The 27,175-nt window shown below is 50.8% G+C and overlaps 11 protein-coding genes across 11 annotated transcripts; 6 read left to right on the top strand and 5 right to left on the bottom strand.

The window, feature by feature from the left end:
* Nucleotides 1–132: 132 nt before the first annotated feature.
* On the top strand, nt 133–976 carry IAR55_005885 (uncharacterized protein; the record flags this gene model as incomplete). Its single annotated transcript, XM_066948974.1, has 4 exons — nt 133–156; nt 266–323; nt 486–541; nt 743–976. 4 exons carry the CDS (start codon nt 133–135, stop codon nt 974–976), a joined length of 372 nt encoding a protein of 123 aa, XP_066800747.1.
* Nucleotides 977–1,385: 409 nt separating this feature from the next.
* IAR55_005884 (uncharacterized protein) lies at nt 1,386–3,024 on the bottom strand (the record flags this gene model as incomplete). The annotated part of the gene is made up of 8 exons (XM_066948973.1): nt 1,386–1,459; nt 1,526–1,751; nt 1,891–2,170; nt 2,239–2,288; nt 2,348–2,404; nt 2,462–2,503; nt 2,587–2,748; nt 2,929–3,024. 8 exons carry the CDS (start codon nt 3,022–3,024, stop codon nt 1,386–1,388), a joined length of 987 nt encoding a protein of 328 aa, XP_066800746.1.
* Nucleotides 3,025–4,410: 1,386 nt separating this feature from the next.
* Nucleotides 4,411–7,599, top strand: IAR55_005883 (uncharacterized protein; the record flags this gene model as incomplete). Its single annotated transcript, XM_066948972.1, has 9 exons — nt 4,411–4,450; nt 4,560–4,618; nt 4,696–4,800; nt 4,891–5,169; nt 5,241–5,393; nt 5,451–5,600; nt 5,791–7,228; nt 7,287–7,528; nt 7,576–7,599. The coding sequence occupies 9 exons, from the start codon at nt 4,411–4,413 to the stop codon at nt 7,597–7,599; spliced, it is 2,490 nt and encodes an 829-aa protein (XP_066800745.1).
* Nucleotides 7,600–9,275: 1,676 nt separating this feature from the next.
* On the top strand, nt 9,276–11,879 carry IAR55_005882 (uncharacterized protein; the record flags this gene model as incomplete). Its single annotated transcript, XM_066948971.1, has 1 exon — nt 9,276–11,879. One exon carries the CDS (start codon nt 9,276–9,278, stop codon nt 11,877–11,879), a length of 2,604 nt encoding a protein of 867 aa, XP_066800744.1.
* A 353-nt stretch (nt 11,880–12,232) lies between these two features.
* On the bottom strand, nt 12,233–13,623 carry IAR55_005881 (uncharacterized protein; the record flags this gene model as incomplete). Its single annotated transcript, XM_066948970.1, has 5 exons — nt 12,233–12,337; nt 12,489–12,647; nt 12,815–13,151; nt 13,386–13,462; nt 13,537–13,623. 5 exons carry the CDS (start codon nt 13,621–13,623, stop codon nt 12,233–12,235), a joined length of 765 nt encoding a protein of 254 aa, XP_066800743.1.
* Nucleotides 13,624–13,889: 266 nt separating this feature from the next.
* Nucleotides 13,890–15,583, top strand: IAR55_005880 (uncharacterized protein; the record flags this gene model as incomplete). The annotated part of the gene is made up of 7 exons (XM_066948969.1): nt 13,890–14,004; nt 14,081–14,173; nt 14,241–14,361; nt 14,445–14,827; nt 14,906–15,129; nt 15,183–15,294; nt 15,357–15,583. The coding sequence occupies 7 exons, from the start codon at nt 13,890–13,892 to the stop codon at nt 15,581–15,583; spliced, it is 1,275 nt and encodes a 424-aa protein (XP_066800742.1).
* Nucleotides 15,584–15,669: 86 nt separating this feature from the next.
* Nucleotides 15,670–16,525, bottom strand: IAR55_005879 (uncharacterized protein; the record flags this gene model as incomplete). Its single annotated transcript, XM_066948968.1, has 3 exons — nt 15,670–15,793; nt 16,044–16,122; nt 16,327–16,525. 3 exons carry the CDS (start codon nt 16,523–16,525, stop codon nt 15,670–15,672), a joined length of 402 nt encoding a protein of 133 aa, XP_066800741.1.
* A 678-nt stretch (nt 16,526–17,203) lies between these two features.
* IAR55_005878 (uncharacterized protein) lies at nt 17,204–18,818 on the bottom strand (the record flags this gene model as incomplete). The annotated part of the gene is made up of 7 exons (XM_066948967.1): nt 17,204–17,273; nt 17,331–17,832; nt 17,890–18,104; nt 18,166–18,195; nt 18,244–18,596; nt 18,676–18,728; nt 18,800–18,818. 7 exons carry the CDS (start codon nt 18,816–18,818, stop codon nt 17,204–17,206), a joined length of 1,242 nt encoding a protein of 413 aa, XP_066800740.1.
* Nucleotides 18,819–19,283: 465 nt separating this feature from the next.
* Nucleotides 19,284–21,276, top strand: IAR55_005877 (uncharacterized protein; the record flags this gene model as incomplete). The annotated part of the gene is made up of 10 exons (XM_066948966.1): nt 19,284–19,341; nt 19,399–19,486; nt 19,545–19,761; nt 19,824–19,920; nt 19,969–20,027; nt 20,082–20,135; nt 20,192–20,272; nt 20,323–20,548; nt 20,597–20,696; nt 20,751–21,276. The coding sequence occupies 10 exons, from the start codon at nt 19,284–19,286 to the stop codon at nt 21,274–21,276; spliced, it is 1,506 nt and encodes a 501-aa protein (XP_066800739.1).
* Nucleotides 21,277–21,930: 654 nt separating this feature from the next.
* IAR55_005876 (carbamoyl-phosphate synthase, small subunit) lies at nt 21,931–23,502 on the top strand (the record flags this gene model as incomplete). Its single annotated transcript, XM_066948965.1, has 4 exons — nt 21,931–22,168; nt 22,243–23,048; nt 23,118–23,300; nt 23,377–23,502. The coding sequence occupies 4 exons, from the start codon at nt 21,931–21,933 to the stop codon at nt 23,500–23,502; spliced, it is 1,353 nt and encodes a 450-aa protein (XP_066800738.1).
* Nucleotides 23,503–24,151: 649 nt separating this feature from the next.
* On the bottom strand, nt 24,152–26,814 carry IAR55_005875 (uncharacterized protein; the record flags this gene model as incomplete). Its single annotated transcript, XM_066948964.1, has 5 exons — nt 24,152–24,178; nt 24,260–24,471; nt 24,577–24,814; nt 24,966–26,525; nt 26,623–26,814. 5 exons carry the CDS (start codon nt 26,812–26,814, stop codon nt 24,152–24,154), a joined length of 2,229 nt encoding a protein of 742 aa, XP_066800737.1.
* Between the last annotated feature and the right edge of the window lie 361 nt (nt 26,815–27,175).

Below are 27,175 nucleotides of genomic sequence, written 5' to 3'. Positions count from 1 at the left end.
CGTTTCTCTGCTCCGTGGGACCCTGTCTTTCGCCAAACCGTTCGTTCGTACAACCTACATCCAAAACCATCTGACTCTGCACTTACTCGTACTCTTTCAGTCCACCACTCAAAGGCATCGACAAAGATCAAAATGGCTTCCATCCTTCGTCTCTCCGTGAGTAGCTACAGTCATCACTGCAACGCCGTGGGAAGGAGGATATAGAGGCCGCGAGTTGAGAGGGAGACTTTGTGCTGATGTTGGATCCGTTCATCAGGCTCATCAGGCTCAACGGGTCGCTCCCACTTTCACTCGATCTTTTGCCGTCTCCGCTGTGAAGATGGGTGAGTGTGTCCTGTTCAGGTATCACGTTGCGGCGAGAAATGATGGGTGGAAAAAAAGTGAAAGTCGTCGACTCAACGCAGAGGACGTGGATGGAAATGGAGAATCGGCCGAATGTGCAAGATTGCTTTTCGACCAGTTGCTGAACCACCTTTGTTCAATAGATCTCGTACAGGACTTGTACATCAACCAGCTCAAGGCTTATAAGCCCGCTCCCAAGGTGGGTTTTGAGCGCATATCTCGTGGTGGTGCGAAGTATGGTGTGACAAAAACTGATGTTACTCTTTTGCTCCGCGTCACCAACCTCTCAATTGACTCACTTCAATGTCCCTCAAAACACCTGACTCCACTCTCAAATCGACCAAACTCATCCAAATCCATTTCTTTATCCAACCATTCATGTTGTATCTTCCAATAACAGGACCAAAACGCCCACGTCGGAGCCGTCCGATCCTTCTCCGCCCCTAACCCTCCTTCGGCCCCTTCTCTTCCCACCGACCTCGCCTCCGAACTCGCCAAATTCGACGCTGAGGAACCTACCATCGGTGGATCTGCCCCCAAGGCCGCGGCCGCGTCCACCGAGGGCGGTGAGAGCGCTGATGAGTATTTGGCTTTCCTCGAGAAGGACTTGCCGAAGCACGAGGCTCATCATTAGATTGGATTGAGGGTCGAGTAGTGTAGTGGGCAACAGAGGATGAATTGAATGGAACAGAATGGAATTCGATCACTGGATAGCAGGATTGAGCGAAAGACTGATCGGTCTAATCACGATCAGTGCAGTTGAACAAAAAGGGAGCAGGGCTGACGTGTACAGAATTGGATCTTGTTACTGACGATTTGGATTGAAAACCGATGCCTGACCTGTGTCGCTACAAGAGAAGACTGACATGGCTAAACGGACCAAGGGGTCGTCAAATGTAGCTGTTCCGACGTACAGTCCTTCCGGCTGAATGAATAGAATACTGATTGGTTCGAAACACAGTCTCTGTCTTCAACTGGCGATGCTTAAATCCATGATATATTGCTTGATTGGCCATTATGACGATGACTGTTCTACTCCCCGCTTACTCCTCCCCTTTGACTGCTCGTCTCTCCTTCCTCTCCTTCCCCTTGGCTCTAGCTTCTTCAACCGCTTTAGCTATTCACAACCCGTCGAATCAGCACTGTTCCTACATAGCCTTGCCAATTAGACAAAAAAACTCACACATCAGCCCCTTCTCGCCCATGGCTTTGAAGAGAGCAAAAACCGTCGGTAACAGATTATGACGTCTGAGAGCGTTCTCGACCTCTCCTCTTTGGGCTTTCGTGCGTTCGTGATCCAATTGATCTTGAAGTTGATAGCGCATTTCAGCAGGCGTGGTGGGGTCTTGCAAGAGTCTCTGAAGGCGGGGGATGGCGGCTGATCGGACGCAGAGGAGATTGAACATGAGCTGTGGATGTGCAGAGCGTTGTCAGCTGGATGACACTACGAGTATGATGCACTTTCGCTGAAGAGAAAGAATGACCGTTGGATCGACAAAGTGTAATGAATACAGTGCCAAAATCAGGATGTCAAGGGAAACTACCCACCGATCCAGGAGGATAAGTCCCTATCCTACTCTCAATTGTATCTCTAGCAATATCCAACCATCCATCTCCTTCTTCAACAGAGGCATGCATGATCGGATTCCGTCTCAGTCCGTCCAATTCGTACAAGATCCCATTGACAGGGAGATAAGCGACGAAATGGTACGCGTCTTCCTTTTCTCGTTCGGGAAAAGCGGTGGGGTCCAGTGAGAAGGGGGATGATTTGGAGAATGAGTTGTGGACCTCACGGATGTGAGGAGATGATGAGAGGATGTGTCCGAGGCTATAAAAGGGATCATTCAGTCAGCTAGCTTACGTAGCACATCTCCAGAAACGGTTAGCTATACTCACTCTTGCGAGCCCATACCAGCTCCAAAGTCTCTCAAATTGTCGAGCTCAGGCTACACTCTCACCACATCAGTAACAAATGTGAGGACTATTCGCAGTGAAGGTAGCTTACGCCGAGCTCAACAGTCTCACCAGGATGTGACGAAGGTTGCGGGTGGATATTCATGACCTACAGCCGAGAATGTCAGCTATGGATCCCGCTTTGAGTAGATGACTAGCAGCTTACAGCATTAAGAGCAGCGAGTGTCCCACAACTATTATTGATGACCTGTCCCATCACAGCCATATCTTTCCTTCAGCTTCGATCTTTCCTCTTGAAGATGGACGTCTCGAAGCTTTTCCAAAGCTCACCTGGTTTGCAAACCAGACACCGTTTTCTAAAGGGTCGACTTCAACACCGCTAGTCCCTTCGCCTGATGCACCGCTCGATTCGACATACTTGAAAAGGAAGATGAGGGCGTGGATGGGTTTGAGAGTCTCTAGCGTCGATGGATCGAGAGAGTACAGGTCGTCCTGCGGTCCATCCATCAGTTCAAACGACCATATCGCAGATAGAGGAGTGGATAATCAAGCCCCTATTGTCAGTATATTTGCCGAACGCGTGATGCTTGCAGAGCATTTGTATATGTGAAGTGTGGCGCAGCACAACGAACGGCTAGTACAGTATATGAAAGGGACGGGAACTCGACTCACCACTTGCAGTCCCTTCACGCCGAGATCACGCAAGAGCTGAGTAAACACTTGGGGATCAGATTCGGTCAATGACCATCCGGATGGATCCTCGGCCATTCTGCAGCGAACGAAAGAAAGGGGTAAACACGGGGGAGGAAAGTGAGGATTATCGGGAGTGGCGCGCAGCGGTCTTCAGCACACAGAGGCAGAGGTATGCAGAGTTGGCGTTGGTGAATAGTAGTAATTGGACAATAGAGAGCAGCAAATTGTGCATAGAGTCGGTTGGTTTTGATTTCCGAACATTGATATCGACGCGTGGTGGCGATGTGGCGAAAGACGTCCCAAGCCATGTCACGACCAGCTTGCGAAATCGATTTGAGCCTTAAGCATGTCACTTCCAAGTGCTTATACTGTGATGCACCGCTTCGCTCACACCAGTTGCTATGAAGAGCCAGTTGGCAACGGCAACGTAGATTGACAGGTGACCACGGAGAACACGGTGTCTCTTACGATACCTTCTCGAGCAGTTATACCTGAAGAAACATTTCGATCAAGATTGAGATGGTATTAATGCATAGGAGATACATCACTGACGTCTGTGATACGGCATACGGTAGGAAGATGTGAACGCTGTTCATCCTGAGAGTTTGGCCCTTTATACAGTTTACTGGCGAATTGTCGTTCGTTGACCGCTGTAGGTCGCCAACGAGGATTGCAACAGGTTGTTCAAAGTGCTTCGGACTCGTGATTTAACTGACTATGTCAGAGCCTGCGTGGTTCCACCGTTCATGTCCAGTCAAATCATGCTTGTGACTTGGCACACAGGAGAAGCTGTCATCGACGGTGTCTCTTTTTCTGTTCTGGGAATGTGTGGTCCCAGATCAACCAATAGTCTGTGTGAGGATTACACGTGTGGTGGAATAATGTCTACACAGCTTGGATCACTCGAGGGTGACATCGTCGGCAAGCATATTGGTGTTTCTTGATGCAATGGCCAGACTTCAGATCACCCGTCAGGGGAATACACAACCGGATCCAGTCTGCATCTGAGATGGGGGCATCAAAGTGGTGGAGACTTGTCCTGCTGCATAGCTAAGGTGTAGTCGTCGCCCGAAGAGTTGCGTGCATAATGAGTGGTACACTACGAGCGACTCGTTTACGGCGGGATCTACTCAAAACGTCATCGGGAGTGGTGCTTGATTTGTTTATGATCTATTTTCTCGATTTTATCCCATTTCATCACTCAACGCGCGCGCATTGCTCTTCTTTCCTGGGTGGTGGGATTCATTCGATGGGATAGAGACCGAGAGCAGTTACAGGGAGAAGCAACAAAGTCCAATCCCAACTCCTGAAGACCCAAATCTCTCACAAACAAACCCTCCTTTTTCTTCTCCTCACACGACACTTGACGATTCATCATCCCACCCGCCCACCTCCAATCTCCCGAACACGACCGAACCTCACTCTATCATCCTGCGCAAAAGCTAAAGCGCTTCGTCAAAAATGAACGCGGCACAATTGCTTCAGGACTCATTGTCCGCAAGTAAGTATACGCTGCTCCCTCGTGTCGCCGCCCGACCTTCAGGACTCATGTTGACTCCGACCTGTCTGAAATGTGATACCGAGCTGATCTCACTTGACACCTCTCACAGACCAAGCCGCTCGAGAGTCTGCTACGCAACAACTCGAAGCTGCTGCCAAGGACAATTTCGTGAGTTTGATTTTCCTTTCTTGCTCGCCCCGATGCCTCTAGATCCATTGACTAACTATTCCACGATTGATCAATAGCATGGATATCTTCACACACTCGCTACTGAACTTGCCAACGAAAGCCAAGGTATCGACGTCCGATATGCTGCTGGTCTCGCTTTCAAGAATGGTATTTCAGCAAGAGTACGTACACATCCCTTTCGCAGCCATATCCAACGCATAGATTACAAATGGACTGTCTGCTGACATAACTCCTCATACCTATCAATTCAGGATTCCGTGAATCAACCTGCACTCTCAGAGCGATGGCTTTCCCTCCCAGAATCAGCTACAACACCACTGAAACAATCAACACTTTCTACTCTTGGTTCACCTCAAAATCGTGCCGGTTCAGTGGCTGCTCAATGTGTCGCCGCTATCGCTGCTATCGAACTTCCGGCGAGCAAATGGCCGGAACTGATTCCTTCATTACTGGAATTTGGTGGGAACCAAGAGAACCAGAACTTGAGAGTGAACACACTTCAGACGGTCGGGTACATCTGTCAGGTCATCGTGAGTATATGGTAGCTTCTTTCGTTTTTAGGACGCTGACGTTAGACCTGCGTCCCTCCTCGCCTTGTTAGAGCCCCGAGATCCTTTCCGCCCGATCCAACGAGATTCTCACAGCAGTCGTGCAAGGAGCGCGAAAGGAGGAGCCGAGTCACGAGGTCCAACATGCCGCTATCGCTGCTTTGCTCAACTCCCTCGAATTCGTTAGAGATAACTTTGAGCGAGAGGTCAGTCGCTCATATCTCACCCATCATCCGGGTCCGGCGCTGACATCTCCCACTCAGGGCGAACGAAACTACATAATGCAGGTCGTCTGTGAGGCCACCCAAAGCCCTTCGATCCCTGTCCAGGTCGGAGCCTTTGAGTGTCTTGTCAAGATAATGGCTCTCTACTACGAGAAGATGGACTTCTACATGGAGAGAGCTTTGTTCGGGGTGAGTCTAGACATCATACGGTCATTGCTGACTGTTGCAGTTGACGATCATGGGTATGAAACATCCCGAGGAACCTGTTGCCCTGCAAGCGATTGAGTTCTGGAGCACTGTCTGCGAGGAGGAGCTTGATCTGACTGCTCAGGCACAAGAAGTGAGTCCCACTTGAGACCACCCATCGCTGATCGTCTAGTCACTTGCTTTTGGTGAAAGCCCCGAGGTCGAGTCAAAAGGTTTCGCCAAAGCTGCTCTTCCCGATATCCTCCCTGTCCTTCTCGAACTCTTATCTCAACAAGATGAGGATGACGACGAGGACGATTGGACCAAGTCCATGGCTGCAGCAGTCTGTTTGGAGTTGCTGGCGCAGAATGTTGGAGACGACATCGTTCAGCCTGTCGTGCCTTTCGTCGAGGCTGGTATCACACAACCCGACTGGCAACGACGTGAAGCTGCTGTCATGGCTTTTGGTTCGATCCTCGATGGTCCCGATGCCACGACTTTGGCTCCATTGGTCACTCAAGCACTTGGTGCTTTGATCGGAATGATGCAATCAGATCCCAGTCTTCAAGTCCGAGATACTGTCGCCTGGACATTGAGCAAGATCACCGACCACATGCTCGAGGTCATTGACCCTAGCGTTCACCTCCGAAACCTTATCACCGCTCTTGTCATCGGTCTCAATGCCTCACCCCGGACTTGCAACAGCTGTTGCTCCGCTCTCAACAATTTAGTCTCGCAGATCTCCCAACCTACTGATCTCCTGAGTGACGAACTTCAGACATCCGCCATGTCCGAATACTATTCCGGCATTCTGAAGGAGCTCATGCCTATAGCGGAACGACCCTCGAACCACGCCAACAGCCGAAGTGCCGCTTATCAAACAATCGCTACGTTCCTTGCTGCTTCCGCAAACGACACTCTGCCTGTTGTCCAGGAAGTTGCCGTTGCGATGCTCGCTCGACAAGAGGCACTCATGGCTATGCACAATCAACTGGTCGGAATGGACGATCGAAACAACTGGAACGATATGCAGGTCAACATTTGTGTTGTCATACAGAGCTTTATCCGACGATCTCCCGCCTTAGCTGCTCCTTTCGCAGATCGAATCATGACCAACCTCCTTCAGTTGATTTCTTCATCCGGCAAGCACTCTGGTATCCTCGAAGACGCTTTCGCCACTGTTGGAGCTCTCGCTGGTGCCCTCGAAGCTGGCTTCAACAAGTACATGGAGGCTTTTGCTCCCTTCCTCTTCACCGCTCTCGGATCTTATGAGGACTGGCAGGTCGCCCAAGCTGCTGTCTATGTTTCCAGTGATATCGCCCGAGCTATCAACGATTCCCTGACACCGTACGCTGAGCGCCTGATGGTAGCCCTTATCGAACTTCTCCGAAGCCCGGTGGTTCAGCGTCAAGTCAAGCCTAATGCCATCACTACCATCGGCGAGGTCGCTTTGGCTATCGGAGGTGGTTTCCAACCGTACCTCGACACGACTATGACCATTTTGAGTCAGGCTGGATCCACGGCTGCGGCACCAGGTGACGAAACTATGATGGAATTCGTCCAGACCATGAGAGAGTCGATTGTTGATGCTTTCATTGGTATCATGAATGGGTTGAAGGACAGTGGCGATGGTAAGTTTCTTATGCTGCTGGGATGAGGGCGATACCGGTGGTGCTGACCAAACTTTAGTCTCCACCATGCAACCATACGTCTCTGGCATCATGGGCTTCCTCAAGACCTGTTGGGCCGACGAGTACCGATCGGAAGGCTTCTGCACCGCTTCTCTTGGTCTCATTGGAGATTTCGGGGATGCGTACAAAGCCAATATTCGGGACGACCTCATGCAGAACTGGGTCCAGGATGCGATCGCCTATGGAAGACAACGGACCGCTTCCAAGCAAGCCCGTACGAACGCTGCCTATGCTCAGCAGGTGAGTGCTCTGCGTTGCCATGTATCGCTGTGCTGACTTTCCATTAGGCTATCAAGAACCTCTCAAAGTGATGAGGGCTCTTGGGATTTTCTCTTTCTCGTGTCTCTCGTTCCTGCATTTCCTTCTTCCCGCTTCACATCTGCATGGTCCATACGCAAAAGTAGTATTGTTACCTGTTTGTCCCAATCGTACACCTCACCTAGCCGCGCTCTGTCGTCCGAGGACGTTCATCCGCCGCACAGCATCTCAGCATTGTTAGTCCAGTCACGTCGGTTAAGACAAAGACATAGATCAGTCCAGATATCAAGATATTATGTTACGAAGAAATTGAACACTTGCATCACATCGTTTCCCCTTTTCCTTTTCTCCAACATGTTTTCTTTCGCCGCCTGACGTCGATCCAAGTCAGATAGCTATAGTAGTCCAAATGTCCCTGCTTGGCGGCCCATATAACGTTCCTCTCCATTTCATACTTACATTTTTGGCCTTGTCCACACGTCCTTTTCGACTTGGTCTATTCTCCCATTTCTCAAAGTTCGAACACCTCATGTACGATTCGTTTTCCGTCGTCTTTGTCAATATAAGGGGGGATATTCTGGGCTTGGATGGGTGCGATGAACGAATGGTTGGATCATCGTATACCCCCTTCATTCAAACAATCGATTGCCCTGAAAGTGGCACTTTCTCGTCTTCGTTGGATAACTTTATTAGGTAGAACGAGGTATCGGTGAAAATGTTGATGCAACTATTCTAGTACTGCTTTGAGCAGATGTGGTTGAGAATCAGGTATCGAATGGCAGATAAGCTGATCGCTGTGTTCAACAGCGAGTGGTGACACCGGTGGCACTGTGTGTCGATGAACATCCGCTGTGTACTGCATTGTGTATCGTAGTGTCATTCTGTGGCGGTCGGACAGATCGCGGCTTGTTGACATGCAAAGAGGGAGAGAGAGGGGTCTGTGCGTATCTTCCAGACTCTGTGTTGATGGTGGCTCGAGCGTTGAGGATCTAATCCTTTGGGGCCAGGTAGGTTGGATGAGGACGTTTATTGGCATTCATTCTCTCTGTCTCTCTTTCTTTCTTCCAATCATGATCATTGACTATAAAACAATCATCGTTCTTTGTCTCATCTACATCATTCATCCATCCACTCATCCATCCATCCATCCATCCATCCATCCATCCATCCGTTCGTTTCACACGACCATTCGTTCTCCAAGTCCATCTCCTCGATGTTTTGGTTCTTGTTGTCGACGGGGGTGTGAACCGATCTCAAACGTCTCGTCAAAAGGTCAGTTGATTGCTCGTGCTGGATGCTTGTATCCGTCTCGGAGTCCGTGCTGACGGGTCAAAATGATGACTTGGGACAGGTAGAGCCTAGGACCGTCACATCTTGCCCCCGATTCGCCCTTTCATGACTTCCCTGTTGATATATCACGGTTCATTGAGGCTCTTTTATCGCTGCAACTCTCCCTCATTCTTGCATTCATCATCAGAACTCTCTCTCTCAGCAATCTGTCATCTCACTTTCACATTGACTAGACAGACACTCATACGCAATCAATCAATCAATCAATCAATCAATCAATCAATCAATCAATCAATCAATCAATCAATCAATCAAGCGAGCAGGCACGCGACGCGATCACAGTATCAATCGAACAAGCATCATCCTCTAATCATTCCTCCAGCCATTTATCCATTCACGCAACGATCATCATACCTGTTCATCCTCAGACCCACCCAACATGGTGACCACAAGAAAAAGACGAAGGGAACGTACTTCTCCTCTTCCTGCAGACCCTTCGGTTAGAGCGGTTCACCAGTCGGCACGACCACCATCACATTCATCTTTTTCCCAGCAAAATTTAGCCGCCTCTGAGCAACATACTGAGGGGAGTTCAGATGCCGAAGAAGAGGAAAGGGAAGGAGAAGGCGAAGAACAGCGTGGGAATGAGGACGAGGAAGACCAAGATGGGGAGTGGGAGAGTATCGAAGATGAAGATGAAGGTGAAGGTATAGATAAGGAAGGAGAGGACTCGACATCTGTCCCTATTTCTTCTGGTAGTGACTTATCCCTTGATGGTCTGCCTAGCCTGCGTGAGGAGAGGGGCAAAGTATTCGATGGCGGCAAAGCGACCAGGGAAGCCGCCGGACGTCTGGGACTAGATCCTGGCCCTCCAGCGACGGACAAGACCACCGGCGGAGTTGGAGTCGACCCCACGATATTCCGACCTCGAGCAAGCTTCACGACGCAGACGCAAGGCGACAGCGGCTTACCTGTTCAAGCTGGGACTGGCTCAGCTGTCATCTTGCCACCCGATTTCGACTTCCGCCAGATTCAGGGCGGACCAGATCCCTGGTCCGGTTGGGATGGACCATCTCAACTTCCTCAATCAGGTCGAGCGTCTTCCCAGATATACGATTCTGGTGCTCATTCGTATGCTGCCCCGCCGCCGCCACCACCACCACCACCACGATCACGATCATCTGGACCACAGCAACCTTTGGCCGGATGGAATCGTCAAACAGATTTCGAACCCATTCCGACGTCTTCGAATCCTCATATTACGATCATTTCGTCTTCGAATCCGGCCACATTCCATTCCACGCACGACTGGATGCGAGCGCCTCGCCCTCCTCCCATCCAGTCACCTCCTCCCAACAGCTTCAGAGATCCGCTGCCACCGCGTTCCACCACAATGGCATATCCGACCTCGTCTTATCCGGCAACAGGTTCATATCATCCTCCCACTTCCTCTTCTTCTTTCGCTCCGGGTTATCCGCTTACTTCAGCTAATCCACCCGTGGAACAGAACCCTCACCAGTACCAGCCTGATGCTCAACCTGGGAGACCACTCGAGGAACGGCGATATACGCCTAACCCTCACTATGCTCGTCCTCAAGGTTATCGTCAGTTGGGACGGATCCGACATGCCCTTCCTCCGACACCTGTGCAGGCATATCCTCAGCCTTATCCACAGCCTCAGCACGCACCACACCAACAGTACGAGGTATACCAGGCATATCCTCATCCGAAATCGCATCCACCTTCTAAAATTCAGGGAGATCAAACCACACATAGTCCTATTTCGGTTCCTCCTTACCCTCAGCTCCCCTCGGAGCCTGGGCAACATCAGTCCAGTACAGTGCCGATTCGTTCACTCCCTCAAGCTCAATCACAACCTTCCGTAGAGCAGGGGACCAAATCCCTTTCAGCACAGTCATTTTCATCACGACCAGAACAAGCGGCAACTCCAGCTGGGAATGAGCTATCTTCGTATTCTCACAAGAGGCTTCGCGTGGATCAGACTCGACCTCCAATCAAAGCTCCGACTGGAAGAGCCCCTGCGAGAAGATCGCTCCCGGCCGGTCAATTTGCATCGAAACCTCCCAGTGGAGCTCGTCGTCCTGCGAAACTGTCCTTACCACCTGGTATGACCACTGCCGCCTTTGCCAATATCGACCCATCAAGTACAGCTGCCGATATTTCGAGTTCGGATCGTTTCCCTTCGGTCGCTTTCAATCCGACCATCTTGACTTCGAAATGTCCGACGGAGCCATCAACGGCGACCCACACTCCCGTCACTTCCACTCCTGCCGAGACTACTGCTCCGTTCTGGAGACAAGAGTGGTACATTCCCGTGTTACCGACTGACCCATACTCTGCTCCCGTCACTGGAGCCCCTCCATCAGCCGCATATCCTCACATGCCACAGTGGGCAGCTCCTGAGGAGAGCACGAGTGCTGGGGTAGCAGGGCGGGCGGGAAGATTGCCCCAATTGCCCGGTCATGGCCTCGATGAAGGATACAGCTATCATCTCCAACCTCCGCCTCAACCTCTCACTTCCACAACGAAATCGACGGCCACGGGCTCGTTCTCCACCTATCGACCTTTGAATCACCAATACAATCTACAGGACTATCCTCCTCCACCACCAAGGATCGGTCCCGATCCAATTATACCTGTCATGACTGCACCGACCAATATGACCTTTGAGAATGCTTTAGTCCTCGCCGATCCTCAGCCGGATGACGATGATCCATTCTTTTTCCATCCACCTCCTCTATCTCCCAGGTCTGCTGAACAACTGCAAGACCCTCTTCCCGCGGCAAACACATTCAGTGGCACCGTCACCAACATTGATGGCCCACCTACCATCCAGTCCAACATTGAAGAAAGTTCTGCGTCTCACGCACAGCCTCAGACGGATGAAGATGCAAACAAGATCTCACGAAGAGCGAGAGCGGTAATCGGTGAACATGTCATCAGAAGGGGATGTGACAGTGCTGATGTTGGCGAATTGGTCCGCATGGTAAGTGGCAGTCGTTTTGTTCTCAAGGTCATTTGAAATGAGATAGGTAGCTGATCAGAGGAGGCGTGGCGAGATAGACTGGATGGACCGATGATCAGATCAGACACGAGATGAGCGTCATGACAGATTCTGCGAGGAACGGCTTGACCAGGGCCATGAGTGAATGATATATCGTCACGTGGAATGAGAGCAATGGACCTTTGATACGGTAATTGTGGAAAGAATTCGGAATAGAATATTGTGAATAGATGAGATGTGGACAGAAAAAGTGCTCTGCAGACATCCCATGCATGATTGAATCCGAAGTCGATATTTCACATGCAGGAATACACAGCCCTCGTTGAATCCCTCGATCGCGGTATGGCATAGTGACCAAGTCGACCGATCGATCAATCCCGTTCATCATCAGAATCGTCCTTGCCTTTCTTCCCAGAAGCCAACAGACCAGAAGGTTGATTCAACAGACCCTTCTCTCTCCGTCTCTTGACGTCCCACTGTACGCGTGACCAAAAAGAAAACGAAAAAAACAAGATGATCAGTCAAAACGATCTACCTGGCACGTCGACGTTTCATCATCGACAACAGGAAGTATTTCCGCTCCGGCCTGAAGCTCACGGATCGTGTGTGAACGTTTTGAACACTCACGTTGTGGACCCTTGCAAAGTTCACTTCCATTACTGTGATCTGCTCTCTTAACCATTCGAGGTCCTCGACCGTCTCTTCGTGTGATTTCTTCGCTCCGGAGAGTTTGGTCGTCAATAGCTCGATAGCCTCTTGAAGGGGGTACATCAACATCGTGTTTGCCTATCAGTGGTATGGATGTCATCGTCAGCGTAAATACATTGTCCAGAAGGTCTGGCTCAAAGAAGATGACTTTCTTGAATCGAAGCAGCCGGCCACTCAGAAGCGGACATCTCTCGGCTGACCTGTCTTCTTCTTCGTTCACCCCGCAAGTTGGATCTCGGACTCACCCCTAACCACAATCCCACTTCTCCCGATTCCACAATCTCCGCCTCAGCATATAACGTATCGTTCAGTTCGAACAAAGTCTTCATCCCTCCCTCGACCTCCTCCCGTTTCTTTTGCCCTGCGTCATTGTCATCATCATCATCATCATCTAAATCGTCCAGATCATCGTCCTCGTCATCACTCAGTTTCTCCTCTTCTTCGTCAAGCGGTTGTCCGAGCGCCGTTTGTCTTCGTTTGTGCAGGTATTGGACGACTTGGAGGGTCTGCTCCATATCGGGGATTTTGCCGAGCAGGGCTTTTCGACGTTGGTGGAGAGAGATCTCCATGTATCGGTATTTCCTGGACGGTGAAGATGAATCGTCAGCTTGAGGTGACTCACAGTGATGGGCAGACGGTGTCGGCGTCGGCCCGGGCAGAGCGGCCAGCAGAATGCGGAGGAGAAGGGAATGGAAGAGGGAGGGACACTCAGGTCGGAGAGTGTAGAATGCAGATCACATCTGGTTGCGTTGATACTCCACGACGACTAGCGGTCTTGAACAGAAAGGAGGCCACGGTCACCGAGTGCACACTCACGCAGTCGTCTCCTCAAACTTCTTCATCACACTCTGGATCTCAGCATCTTTTCCACCCACATACACCTCGACGTCGTCCTATCGACCGGACCCAACATACTTTTCAGTTCTTCTCACTAGCCAGTACCAGTCGCTTGGAACACGGTACTCACAACGAACGGAGCTCTGGGAATGCCACGAGGATTGGTCTCCATCTCACCACTGGTCTGACTTTTGGAGGATGAGGCTGTCATCGCCATTTTTGGGAGTTAGGTGTCCTTTCGCTGTCAACCTGGATGAGATGGGAGTGCAATGGAGTGAGGTGGACAAGGATTGATGGATCCGAGATGCACGTCTGGACAACGAACGCGAAACGAACGAAATGTCAGATCCCCATTAATTTGATCCCGCCATTCGATGAGCGAGGTGAAAGTGGAGGCAGGTCTGCGTTTAAAAGTTGGTCTGTTATGACAGAGTCTTTTGACACTTTCTACCGTTGACAAAAGACCATCCAACATCGCCAGCAATGACCCCAAACACAGAACCGTCCTCGTCCTCTTCTTACGGTGAACGACCCTTGGAGCTCGACGAATATGTGAGATACGGAAGACAAATGATCATGCCTGGTTTTGGCCTACCGGGTGAGCGCCAGTCCATATGTCCGTCCACCTCAGAGCTATTCTCGTACTGACCGAAGGAATGACGTTCCGCTTCTAGGCCAGGTAGAATTGAAGAACGCCAAGGTCGCAGTGGTAGGAGCGGGCGGACTGGGATGCCCCTTGCTACAGTACCTTGCAGGTGCGGGAGTCGGTCAGTTCAAACTCACTCATCAACCCCTCGTTGGAGCACAAGCTGAATCATCGAATCCGTTGGATAGGAACTATCGCGATTTTCGATCATGATACGGTTAGTCTCAGTAATCTTCATCGACAGATCTTGCACACGACAGACAGAGTGGATATGAACAAGGCTGAGTCTGCCTGTTTGGCTCTTCGAGCGTATGTCCTTTCTCGGCTTGTACCTCTCGGAAGTCATATAAACTGATCAGTGTGCTTCCTATCGGTCCGATACCATTGAACAGACTGAACCCCAGAATCAACCTGATCTCTCATCCTGTAGCCATCACACCCTCCACAGCACTCTCACTTCTCTCCCCCTATTCAATCTTGGTAGATTGCACAGATCGACCTCTCACTCGATATCTTCTTTCTGACGCTGCCGTCCGACTGAATATACCAGTAGTATCAGGCGCTGCCATCTCTTCAGCAGGGCAGTGGGCAGTTTACGGTGGGTCCACCAAAGAAGGGAAGAGAAGGGCTTGTTATCGATGTATTTGGCCGAGTGTCTTAGCGGGTAGTGGGGGAAATGGGATGTGCGAGGAACAAGGCGTCTGGGGAGTGGTCACGGGCTTGGTGGGTGTCGGTATGGCTGGAGAAGTCATAAAGTTGATAGTAGGCAAAGAGGGTGAGTTCCCTTTTGATCACTTGGCAATTTGCATGCAGTCGCTCTGCGGGATGGCTGATGTGCGTGTGCTGTGAACAGATCCCGAACCTGTACTACATCTACATCATCTATGTTCCAACCCATTGATACGGACAATCCGGATGAAACCGCCTTCAGCAAAATGTATCGCCTGTGGACCAAATGCGACCATCACAGACGATCTCGATACATTTGGATACGAATCCTTCTGCGCAGGAGGGCCGCAGCTCAATGATGGAACGGGGAATGCAATCGGCGGAGCAGGGGACAGATTGAGTGCTAAGGTCGGTGGCGTCCCCTGAAGGATGGGTGACTGACGCTCACTTGAACTACGTAGGATCTGGATGAAATACTTCGTCCAGCAAACGGAGGCGAAGAACTCGATGTCGTGCTCATCGACACAAGGCCTGCAGTCGAGTTCGGTATCTGTGCAGTACCAGGATCGACCAGTATGTCACTCATCGTCTCGTACATCATATCGAACGACTCTCAGCTGAAATGATCCTCGCAGATATACCACTTCCAGATATCCTCAAGAACCCGAGCTCACTTCCTCGAGCGTCTGAAACGATATTTATCTGTAGAAAAGGGAACGACTCGCAACTCGCTGTCGAGGCTTTACGGCGAGAGTTATCTCGGGCTGAGTCGTCGGATGATCAGAAGAGCAGAGTGCGAGATGTGAGGGGAGGCTTACTAGCTTGGAACAGGGAGGTGGACCAACATTTTCCGATCTATTGAGACAGGGTTGAACTTTCTCCAGACATAGAAACATGTTGGACCATTGTAATCCCATCTAGAGCATGATGCATAACGATCCTTCTCCCTCATATGGGCTTTGCAAATTCGACTACCTGCTTACAACCCACTTCTTCCCGGACACAAATGAAGGGCGGACCTTCTCCTTCGTCTCGCTCCCGATGGTCAGGTATGACGCATTTGACATCTTCGCTGTGTGTCATACGACAGTTGCGTCAGTGCAAGAGATCAGAGAGATTGTACATCTAGACGATAGAGAGAGTATAGGAGAGTTGTCGTGCCCTCTTTCAAGGACTGGGACGTGCCGGGAGATGTCTGTCTCAACCTGCGTAGGGCGAAGACACGAACACGAAGGACATAGCAGGACGGGGAGGGAGGACAGAGGAGTGTAGGGGAGGGAGCACAGAAAGGTAACAACACAGTTGAAAAAAGGGCGACTTACGGATAAGGACAAGGACATTCTGCAGGCGTGGGGACACAAGCTAATGATGCGGGGCAGACATACCCTGCGCTACAGTGGACTGGATCGGGAGATCAGAGTAGACATCGTGATAAGCGTCAAGTTCTGATCGTGATAAGTGTCTGAATCCCAATTCGATATTGTACAGATTTCTCGCAGGCAGCGTTTTCATGAAGGAAAGAACAGACACAGAAGCGAGGAACGCCGTTGCTTCCTTCCGAAGACCAGAGCAGATGATTCTTCATGAAAGGATGGTCTAACTCACCTTCTGCCATGTCGTTCCATCCCTTGAACTGTCTACTTCCTCCTCCCCCTCCTCCACCTTGGTGTTGTTGATGCTGATGTTGAGCATGGTGTCCACCGAATGGGAATCCTTGTTGGAAGAATTGCCCGAATTGAGCGAATGCAGACAAGGGCATTGTGAGGAGTAAGAACACGAAGGAGATGGGGACGGGGACAAACATTGTTGCGAGCGGACGAATGGTATGTTGGTCGGAATGCCTTTGAACGAAGTTTGGATGGTTATGGAGGTATAGTTGAGGTAGCTCCGGAGATCGATGCGCAGTCTGCTTGTGATGAATACCCGTTCGTCGATGCGAGCGAGTGGACGATATTCAGGAGAAAGGATGATTTATTGTGGACGTGTTCCAAAACGTTGTTCTAAGTGTTCGTGACGAGTGGAGGTGACAACGCAATGGAATTTCCGCGGCCATGACTCGGTTTATTGATTTCTCTAGCATGCTCGACTCACGAAACCAGTGCTGAACGAGCATCCGCTGCTCAACAACCAGCCGGTGACAGCTGTGATGTCTGGTGGGTGTGTAAAATGGGCATTGGCGAGATAGCGAATTCCAAACGATTCCCTCTCATAACCGATCGACTATTGATGGTGTGAGCACACTCCGGTTTCAAAACCTCATAATGTCTTTGGGCCGGCTCAGCTCGGCGTGCCATTCTCGCAACGAGCGTGCCCCAACATGAACCCTGCCACTTCTCTCGGGAGTGATCAAGGAACCTTTCCATCAACAAAACCGTCACGATGCTTGACCTTTGCCAAATGCATCTCTCTCAGCTCCTCACACTGAACGACTCGCCCGCTCGAGATCCAGAGATACCCATGCATGCCTGTATCTCATATATATCTAAGGAAGGACGTGGTACTGCTTGGTGGGTTTGATGTGTTGTGTCTCAACAGGGGTGTCGTAGGCGGTACTATGTCACACTATCAGCTTTTGAAAATTCTCCATTGAAGCAGCACTTCAAACTCACGCAGGGCGGTATCGACGCAAGATCTTGATGGCATGTTCCTCGATCAAATCAGGAACCATGTCCAGATCGGCCCATGTCTTCACTGGTTCTCCGTCAATTCCGACCATAGCATTCTTATCCGTCTGACTCCATCCGGCAGGGGCACCGGTAGCAGCGGTAGAAGGAGCAAAGGTGTCGATACCGAGATCATCGATGTACTTCCTCTCGATCTCGTCAGGGCTGATGGTGGGCCACCAAATACCTTGGTTGACCGCTGTCGCAAACAGCTTGGCGACGGGCTTAGGAAGAGTAGGAGCGGAGGAGACGGGCTTCATGGTGAATTGGGAGACGAGGGTGTGGAGAGAGTTGTAAGTGTGAAGAACGGGTCCGGGCAGAGCAAAAGTCGACGCGACGGAGGTGACAGGTGAGTTGAGCATCTTGTCGAGAGCGGCAGCGACATCCATCACGTGGACAGGGAGGAGTTTGGTCTTGCCCTCGTTGAGTTTGAAGAAGATGGGCCATTCTGGAAGAAGGTGTGTCAGAGGAGGGTTGAGGGCAGTTGGTGTATGTATGTACTTACGAGCAATACCGTTTAACAACCAATCTTCGTAACCGAACAACTGAGATGGCCGAACGATGGTCGCCTGAGGGAAAGCATCTCTAACTGCTCGTTCACCAGCGAACTTCGTTCGGTAAAAGGCGGAGGCGGAGTCGGGAGAAGCGTTGAGATGGGAGACGTGGATCAGTCGAGGGACGTCGAGGCTGGAACAGACATCGGCGATAGATTTCGCAACACTACACGGTGTGCAAAGGTCAGCTGCAATTCACTTTCAGGTATCGTAATGTAAAAGCTTACCCGACGTTGACGTCCTCGTAAGAGTAGTTCCTAGCGATGGCATCAGCTCCATATCCTGCATCTATCCATCCTACTCACCTGGTCTCATAATCCCTTCCAACCAAGTTGTACACCACATCCGAATGTCTGACAGCCTCAGCAGTCTGATCCGGATTCCTGGCATCCCATTCCAGAGGAACGATCTGACCCAAATCACCCATGATCTTCAGCCTCCTCTTCTCATCTTCATCTCGGTAAGGAATGACGACCTGAGTACCTTGTCTGGCAAGTTTTTGGACAAGGTATCGACCTAAGAAACCCGTGGAGCCGAAGACCGTGACGGTGTGACCCGAGTCGGATGATCGACCTCCAGTTGGGGGACCGTAACGGATTATAGGTTTAGGAGGAGTTTGAGCATTGGGTGGAGTAGCGATGGTGAGATCGTGAACAGACTGCGACGGGGGGAGAACGAGATCAATACAACTGCCCCATATGAACCATGGCACTTCGCCGCAGAGGCATGTCACTCACGCGCTTGGAAAGGACAGATACTCGAGGGATGGCCTTGGCCCGGAGGACGGGTTCTACAGTAGGAGAAGAGGTCAGCTGTCTCCACGTCAAGAACAGTAGACAGTTTGGGAGCTGGTGCACTCACGCAATCGGACGGACGCCATGTTGGGGAAACGGCAGGGAGAGGGAGCTGAGCGAGAGACACAAGGAGGACTGGAAGGAGGACGTCAAGTACTGGCGCTCGAGTTCAAATGGTCCTCTTGTGGTTGGGTCACAGCGACCTATCGGATTTCAGCAAAGGTGTATTCAAAGTTGTGGCACATCCGATCCCGCTATCTATCTACATCACCCATTTAAGACATCGGCTACCTGAGCGGCTACCCCGCGCCCACACACAAAGACAAGCATCGCTCTCACAATCAATCATCAGGATCATTCATTCTCTGTCAAAGTCTGTTCGTCCAAACACCAAACACCAATACACCTCGGTCCTCCCTCGCATTGACGTCTGTGAAGACAGGCTATCACATAGTACCATCAATATTGATCCAGCTCACGCGAACATCTCACAAACGGTCGCTTCCTTTCTCACTTCCACGACAGGACCTTCGAGCCCTCTCAGATTCGACATGCTTGCAACAGCAGCTCGTCCGTGGGCAAGCTTGACTCCTGTCCAGGCTCTTGTTGGTGAGTGGCCCTGACCTCTGCTAGTGTCGTTGTCCCACTGACATCGAGGGATTTTAGAACAAACATGTGACCCGACATTACCTGTGCCCAATGACGTGGCGAACATCGAGCTTGCGGAACTGATCAACAAGAGGAAAGCCAACTCGTATGTCACTTCCCATACCAGTACCCGTGATCCGTACTGATACACTGCTACTTGATAGAGCTCGAGAAGCTTGTCACGGGTTACTCTCACACATCAACTCGCGCAATCCGAACGAAGCCCTCCTTGCCTTGAACGTCCTAGATCACCTGGTGAAGAACTGCGGTTACCCCATCCACCTCCAGATCAGCACGAAAGAGTTCCTCAACGAACTGGTTAGGAGATTCCCAGAGAGACCTCCAATGGTCACAGGCCGAGTCATGGGCAAGATCTTAGAGGTGAGCTATACCTTGCTTGCCTATTCAGGTGAATGACGGATGAAGCTGACAGTTGCGTTCAGTTGATACATGAGTGGAAGAACACTCTCTGCGTGCACTCGAAATACAAAGAGGATCTGGTGCACATCCGAGATATGCACCGATTGTTGAGCTACAAAGGTGAGCTCAGTACTTGGTCTGCTGCGCATTCAGCTAATTCTGGAGCAGGATACCGGTTCAAATCCTTTGACGCGGCTCGAGCACTGGCGACCTCCAATCCAAATGAGGTGAGTTGGCTCACTTCACGTGATAACAATGAAGCTGACGTCAACGATTTGCAGGACTTGAAATCGCCTGAGGAGCTCGAGGAGGAGGATCGAGAAGCGAAGAGTGCTGTGAGTGTAATCGAGTGCCGCGTCGTGTGCTTTGTACTGAATATGCCAACTTGCAGAAACTCCAAGAACTCATTCGAAGAGGGACGCCACGAGATCTTGCCGCAGCTCAGGAGCTGATGAAGCAGCTGGCTGGAGCAGTGAGTGGCACTGGTTTATCACCGGAGTATTGCTAACCGTATACTCTCAGGAGCCTGAGAAAGCCGTCGATTACACAGCAAAGACGCTCAGCGAGCTGGACAAGGTCCAATCGAAGGCTATTCTTCTCAACGATATGCTCAACAATGCCAGGGAAGGAGAGAAGGTCGGGATAGACGGAGATGCGTATGATCAGGTAGCTGCGGCTTGTCGAGGAGCTAGACCCAAAATCCAGAAGTGGATCGAAGAGGACACAGGAGAGCGCGAGGGTGTCATGGGTGAGCTTGAAGTCTTGTATGGCAGAGCAGATGCTGATGACTTAGCAGACCGACTGCTACTTTGTAATGATCTCATCAACACTGCGTTGGAGAGGTTTGAGGCGTGCAAGGCGGGCGACTGGACGAAAGCTCAAGGCATCGTCGATGCGTAAGTTATGCAGAATCAATTCAACCATTCTCCATGCTGATAACTGCTTCATAGCAACAACCCCAACCAGAAAGCCGCAGACCTTATCTCGTTTGACGCATTCGCAGACGATGAAGCGCCGATGTCTGGGACGGGTGGTCTCTCTTTACCTTCTGACACCACTCCTTCAACTTCGAATACCGGCATGACAAACGCCGGTCTCCCTTTCGACCTTTTCGCTCCCAGTCCTTCAGCATCGCCAAGCCCAGCAGGGCTTGTATCATTCGGTGGATCGGCTCCTGCACAGAAGCAAGACCCAATGTCCTTCTTCAACACTGCGCCTGCTCAACCTCAACCGCCTCAAGCTGGCCCTAGCTTCAACCTTGGTACATTTCAGAGTGTGCAGCCACAACGGCAACCCACCGCATCAAATTTCAACATCCCTTCACCGATGCAAGCTTCTCCTTCACATACGATGGGATACTCGCTTTCACCTCAGCCGGCTGCCACACGGCCAACCGGTGGACAGACTCATCAACAGCCTCCGCAGCAGCAGCAGAAGAAGGATGCATTTGCGGACCTAGTCGATCTCATGGGCTAAAAGTCAGCGTAGAGCGTAGGAGGGGTTGTATTTTCTGGTGTTGCTACCGTAGACATGCATGGAGTGGTCAAAGAAGCATACTTCGAGTCATGCCACTTCCAAGATTCATGAATTATTTTTTGGGGATGATTTTTCTGTAATTTCTCCCTGTGCCCACCAAAATCAAAGTCTGCGGTTTCTTGTTCACCCACTCGGATCGACTCACTGCATCTGCACGACATCCTCATCATTTGATCACCTTTTTTCACTCTAACATCTACGGTCGTCGAAAGCAATCTATTCCACATTGACACTAGCACCGTCCAGTCGAGCGATCCAACGCGACACAAACGCTATTATACATCACAGTACACGTTGCCGATAAGGTACATATCAAGCACACCTCTTCGAAAACCCAAAGTCGATGCTGTGGACCGAACGAGTTTCTGACGAGTAAGTAGACGTCTCGTCAGCTCCAACAGACCCCTCTCTTTCTCAGGTCATATGTAATGGAGTGTACAACACTGATACTATCCCATCACCGTTACAGCTACCTTTCCGACCTCGTTTTCACGCTCAGCAATTTGTGATTTCCTGTCCGCCCCCGCATAACCGTTAACATCCGTCCAACCCAACCTTGTACGAAAGTATAAAAACCTGAAGATCATTGCCATCATGTCCGCTTTCCGAGCTATCAATCTTAGGGCAGCAGTCACCTCGACTATGAAGTCTGGTCCCATCGCAATTGCCAAGCGACATCTCGCTACCCCTACTTCGCTCTACACGCCTGTCTTGCCCGCCAAGATCCCAGCTGCTCTCCACCTCAAATCTGGTCAGAGCTACTTTGGTGAGAACTTCGGAAGCGAGAACTCCAAGTTCGGAGAGACGGTGTTCTCAACCAGTATCACCTCTTGTGAGTCCCGTCTTCGGCCACATTACAATCCGGACGACTGTACTGATCGCACCTCTCTCATTCGCGTTTAATAGATACCGACTCCATGACGGACCCTTCCTATCTCGGTCAGATCCTCGTCTTCACCTCTCCCATGATCGGAAACTACGGAGTGCCATCCAACGCCTCCGAGCCCGGCTACCCTGGTATTCCCTATCTCGAGTCCAGCGGTATTCAATGCTCTGGTGTCGTGGTTTCCGACGTCGCTCTCAAGTACAGCCACTACAAAGCCGTCGAGAGTCTTCACGAATGGTGCAAGCGATACGACGTCCCCGGTATCACTGGTGTCGACACTCGAGCCATCACCAGTCTTCTTCGGGACCAGGGAACGACGCTCGGTCGACTTGCTGTTGGTGACGAGGCTGCCAAGCCCGCACCGCAGGAACACGAGTACTGGGATCCCTCCAAAGAGAACTTGATCGCTCGAGCCTCCACCCCCAAGCCATACGTCCTCAATGAGAACGGTACCGGTCCTCGAATCGCCGTCCTTGACTTTGGTACAAAGGCCAACATCCTTCGATCCCTCGTTCGACGAGGTGCTGTTGTTACAGTCCTTCCTTGGGATTACGACTTCAACTCTGTCCGAGATCAATTCGATGGTCTTTTCCTCTCTAACGGTCCTGGTGATCCCAAATCCATCATGGACACCGCCATGAGGGTTCGACAAACCATCAATGAGTGGGATAAACCCATCTTCGGTATCTGTATGGGTCACCAGATTTTGGGTCTTGCAGCGGGTCTGGAGGCGTACAGGATGACTTTTGGTAACCGAGGTCACAATCAACCTGTGTTGGCTTTGGCCAGTTCCGGAAGTATCAAAGCAGGTCGAGTTTACGTCACTGTAAGTGAAATTTTGCTCGTCAGAGTACATGTGTCGATCAACGCTCATGACCGTCGTCGTTGCTTGTAGTCCCAAAACCATCAGTACGCTCTCAAGCTCACCGAGGAGTTCCCCGATGGATGGGCGCCATTCTTCATCAACTGTAACGACTCTTCTGTGGAAGGTATTATTTCCACACCAGAGAGCGGTAAACGAATCTGGGGTGTCCAATTCCACCCAGAGTCAGCCGGTGGGCCCCTCGACACCATCGAGGTGAGTTTTTTCTCGTTTGATTTTGATCCTCCTCTCATCGTCGTCGAATGGCATGCTGAGATCATCCGTTTGTTAGATGTTCACCGACTTTGTCAACGAGTGTCAATATGGTCGACAGGGCGGTTCATCGATGATCGCCGGTGAGGTCAGGGTAGGCGGGAACGATGCCAAGGCAGCTGCTTCTCAGCCCATCACCGCTTGAGCGTGTATGGAGGAAGACAGACACGAGTCATATAGAGAGAAGTCATAGGTGGGACAAGGTAGTAGTCAATTGTAATTCCCATTTTATGCATTAGGTCACCATTACATCAGTGTTCGCCTTTGTTGCGTGCGATTAATCCATGGCGTAGACAAGGACGAGCAATAATGTCCACATTCCCATCATTTATTGCATCATTACGAGCAATACCCCTACATGTAGTTTCGAAGGTGCACGATAAGCCCGGGCTGTCTGAGCGGTCAATAGAAAAGGCAGGTCGATCATGATGTTTTTTTTTGTTTTGTTTTTTTTTCAACTTCAGACTGACCATCGACCAAGTGCATTGCCAGTATTCAAGATCGCGGAGATCGCAAGGCATTAACAGATCAACAGATCTCTTGAAAAATTTGCTCAGTTATCGGACCGATAGAATGACGCTCTATGCTGATTTCGCTGCATGCTGATTGACGAGATGGGAAATAATATGTAACTTATGATGAAGCTTCCGTTCGCACACCCCACTGCGTCCCTCCCTCATCATGATCAATGAGCTTTTCGTTTTCAGCTTCCTTATACGCCCAAGTTGTAGATCCGCTGATTACAAATCTTAGCCCTACTATTCGTCTCTGTATCATGGACGAAGATCAGGGTCTTAACTCCAAACGTCCGTCATCAGTCGCTGAAATGCCAGCGGGGATGCATCAGCGATGAAATCCAGATATAGGCAAACAGTATAAGACAGGGAAAAAGTAAAACTCACATTCCTCTCCTTGAGTGTCTTCAACTCTTTCACCCCTTCAACAGCCGCACTACCACCTTTCGCTTCTCCCATTATCTGAGCCAATCTCTCTTCCACAGCCTTCGACATGCTCTTGGCATCTCCACAGATGTAGATGTAAGCTCTCTTCTCAAGTATCAAAGGGGCGAGCTCGGATGCTGCTTCATGGATCAAGTCTTGGACGTAGACTTTGCCTGACAACGACAGATACGGATGGTCAGCGGTGCACCTTGACATTCACTTCGTCCCTGATAAGGAACTCATCGAGCAATATTGTGCCCACAAAAAGACAAACTCACCTCCATCAGCCTTCTTCATCTCTCTCGAGAATGCCACCTTCATCCTGAAGACTCCCTTCAATTCCTTCTCATACTCCGGCCATTCCTCTCGGTACAGGAAATCCTCATCGGCCCGTCGACAGCCGTAGAATAGGTAAATCGGTGCCCAATCTTTCAGAGCGTCGGGACCGTTCTTCTCGATAGCTTTTCGAGCGAGGGCGACTCGTTCTTGGACAAAACCTCGGAAAGGAGCGACACCCTACGTTCAACAAGCACACAGTCAGTGTCCCAATCTGAAACCGCGAAATATGGCGCGTTAGGTAGATACAGCCACACTCGAGAGGAAGGGGAGGGCAGTACAGACAAAATATGACCAAGAACTTAAGAAGAAAGACGAAGTTGTCACTCACAGTACCAGGTCCGATCATGATGATCGGGACCTTTGGAGAAGTGGGCAATCTGAATGTGCTTCTCCTCACATGGATCGGAACCCTATACACCTTTTCCCTCACATAATGACCCCTAGGTCCCGCAAGTCTATACGAGGGAACCTTCTTCATGGTCACAGCCTCCATTCCATTCTCACTCTCCAGCTCCGGCGTGTTCTCACCGGAATGAGCCATCTTGACGTTCAAGATGAAGTTGGTCGAGAGGCCGAAGACCCATCGAGGTTCATGATGATGAGCTGGTGAAGCGGCCGATTGGTATTTGAGAACTACGGCTGTGACGTGGATTGCAGAAGGGTGAAGTTTGGAAGAAGAAGAAATCGAATAGTAACGTGGCTGAAGTCGAGGAACGGAAGAGACTATCCGGTCGAACGGAATCGACCAGACGGTCGATCGGAAGGGAGGGTGGAAGTCATCGCCTACAGCAGCTTGAAGGACTTCCGCGAGCTTGAGAGCAGGACCGTCAATCTCCGCAGCGTAGATATCCTTGTCGGAACCCCATCGAGTGAGCTTCTCCTTGGCAGCTTCGGTAGGTGCGTATCGGGCAAGGAACGCAATGGTTTGACGAGAAGCGATAGCTGAGATGTCGAGGTAGTGTCGGAAGATAGCATCGTATGTAGCTGGGGTAGGGAAGGGAACCTTAGCAAGTGCAGGATCGAGCGACTCGACGTCAACGATAGCTTGAGCCTTCTGCTCCAGTCCAAGAATAGAGAGCAGTCGATTGACCTCGAGATCTGGGTTGGAAGGCCAGATACCAACGTGATCACCATGTTGATAGGAGATGCCAGAACCGGTGATGTCGAATTCGATGTGGATACAGTTCCTGTCGCCACCGACGGCGAAGAGCTCCTTGGAAGCAAGGACCGGTGCAGGATAAGGGTTCTTGACACCATAAGCTCCAACAGGTGTGCTAGCTCCACTTGCCGTGGCAAGCAAAGCTCTAGGGGATAGTTCGCCGTGATAGACCTTCTCAGGCGCGTGATCGGCGAGTTCGCGGACGACGAAATCGGCGACATCTCCAGCACCACCTTCTTCGACACCCATACGTTCGGCGAATGCCTCCCACATCGTATCTTTCCAAGCGAGATAATCCTCTTCCATGGACTTGTCATCATCACCCTCACCACGATCTCCGATCCGTCTCGCTCGGCAAGCTGTCAATCGCTTGTCGACATTCCTCGCAACCTCATTGTAAAACTCGTACGTCTTGTTTCCCAGTCCGAAGACAACGTAGTTGAGGTTCTCCAGAGTCGATTCACCTTGAGAGAACTCGGGGGTAGGGTCCATTATAAGCTCCATGAGCGTGTTTGCATTGTCGGTAGGTTCACCTTCACCATATGTCGCCATGACGAAGAAGACACAGCAGTCTTCAGGCACTTGATCGAGCAGGTTCATGTCGTATTCTTCGGGATCGCAGACAAGGGAAGAAATACCGAACCGAGATTTGGCTTCCTTGGCAAGTCGGATGGCGTATTCTTCAGCAGTCCCGGTTTGAGAACCGTAGAGGATGACACAGCGTTTGTTCTGCATGGCCGATCAATCAGCATGTGGACGCGATGAGGGATATTCAATCATCACTCAGGTGAGATCCGAGCTATAGCGATGGGCCAGAATCACTCACGGCTCGCTGCATCTTCACCACGAAATCCCTTGGATCTCCATCTTCGACTTTCGTCTTCCCACCCGCAGCTGACCCATTGACAGCAGCGGACCTGGGCTTGCCCCCGATGACAGGCAGGGAATCACGAAAGATGTAGAGAAGGGGAAGACCGATGGTGAGGACGATGATGAGGAGGTCGATTGGGGAAGGCATTTTCGACTGGGGAATTCTGAGCGCGGCAGTTGCAGTTGGCCACTGAAAGGAATACCAGCCCTTTGTAGAGGTACGCCGTGGGAACGAAGCACTGTCCGAGCGACACGTACTGTGGATCAAGTGAGAGGTGTGAGTCTGTCCTTTCCTTGCGTTGACGTTGTATGTCGTACAAGAACAGAAGGTGAGGTTCCCTACGCGACACTCCTGGTACCAATGGATGATGACACGACAAAACGACAAATGTCCCATAAAAACCGGCCGATGTCTAGACTGCTTGTTACTTTTATCGGACCACACCAAGAAAAGGAAAATCACGTGGTTTTCCCCGCAATCCGAAAATCTCCGTAGGTATCGGTGCATC

Source organism: Kwoniella newhampshirensis, chromosome 12, assembly GCF_039105145.1.
Source record: "Kwoniella newhampshirensis strain CBS 13917 chromosome 12, whole genome shotgun sequence".
Taxonomy (NCBI): domain Eukaryota; kingdom Fungi; phylum Basidiomycota; class Tremellomycetes; order Tremellales; family Cryptococcaceae; genus Kwoniella; species Kwoniella newhampshirensis.
This window is presented reverse-complemented; position numbering and strand designations above follow the sequence as displayed.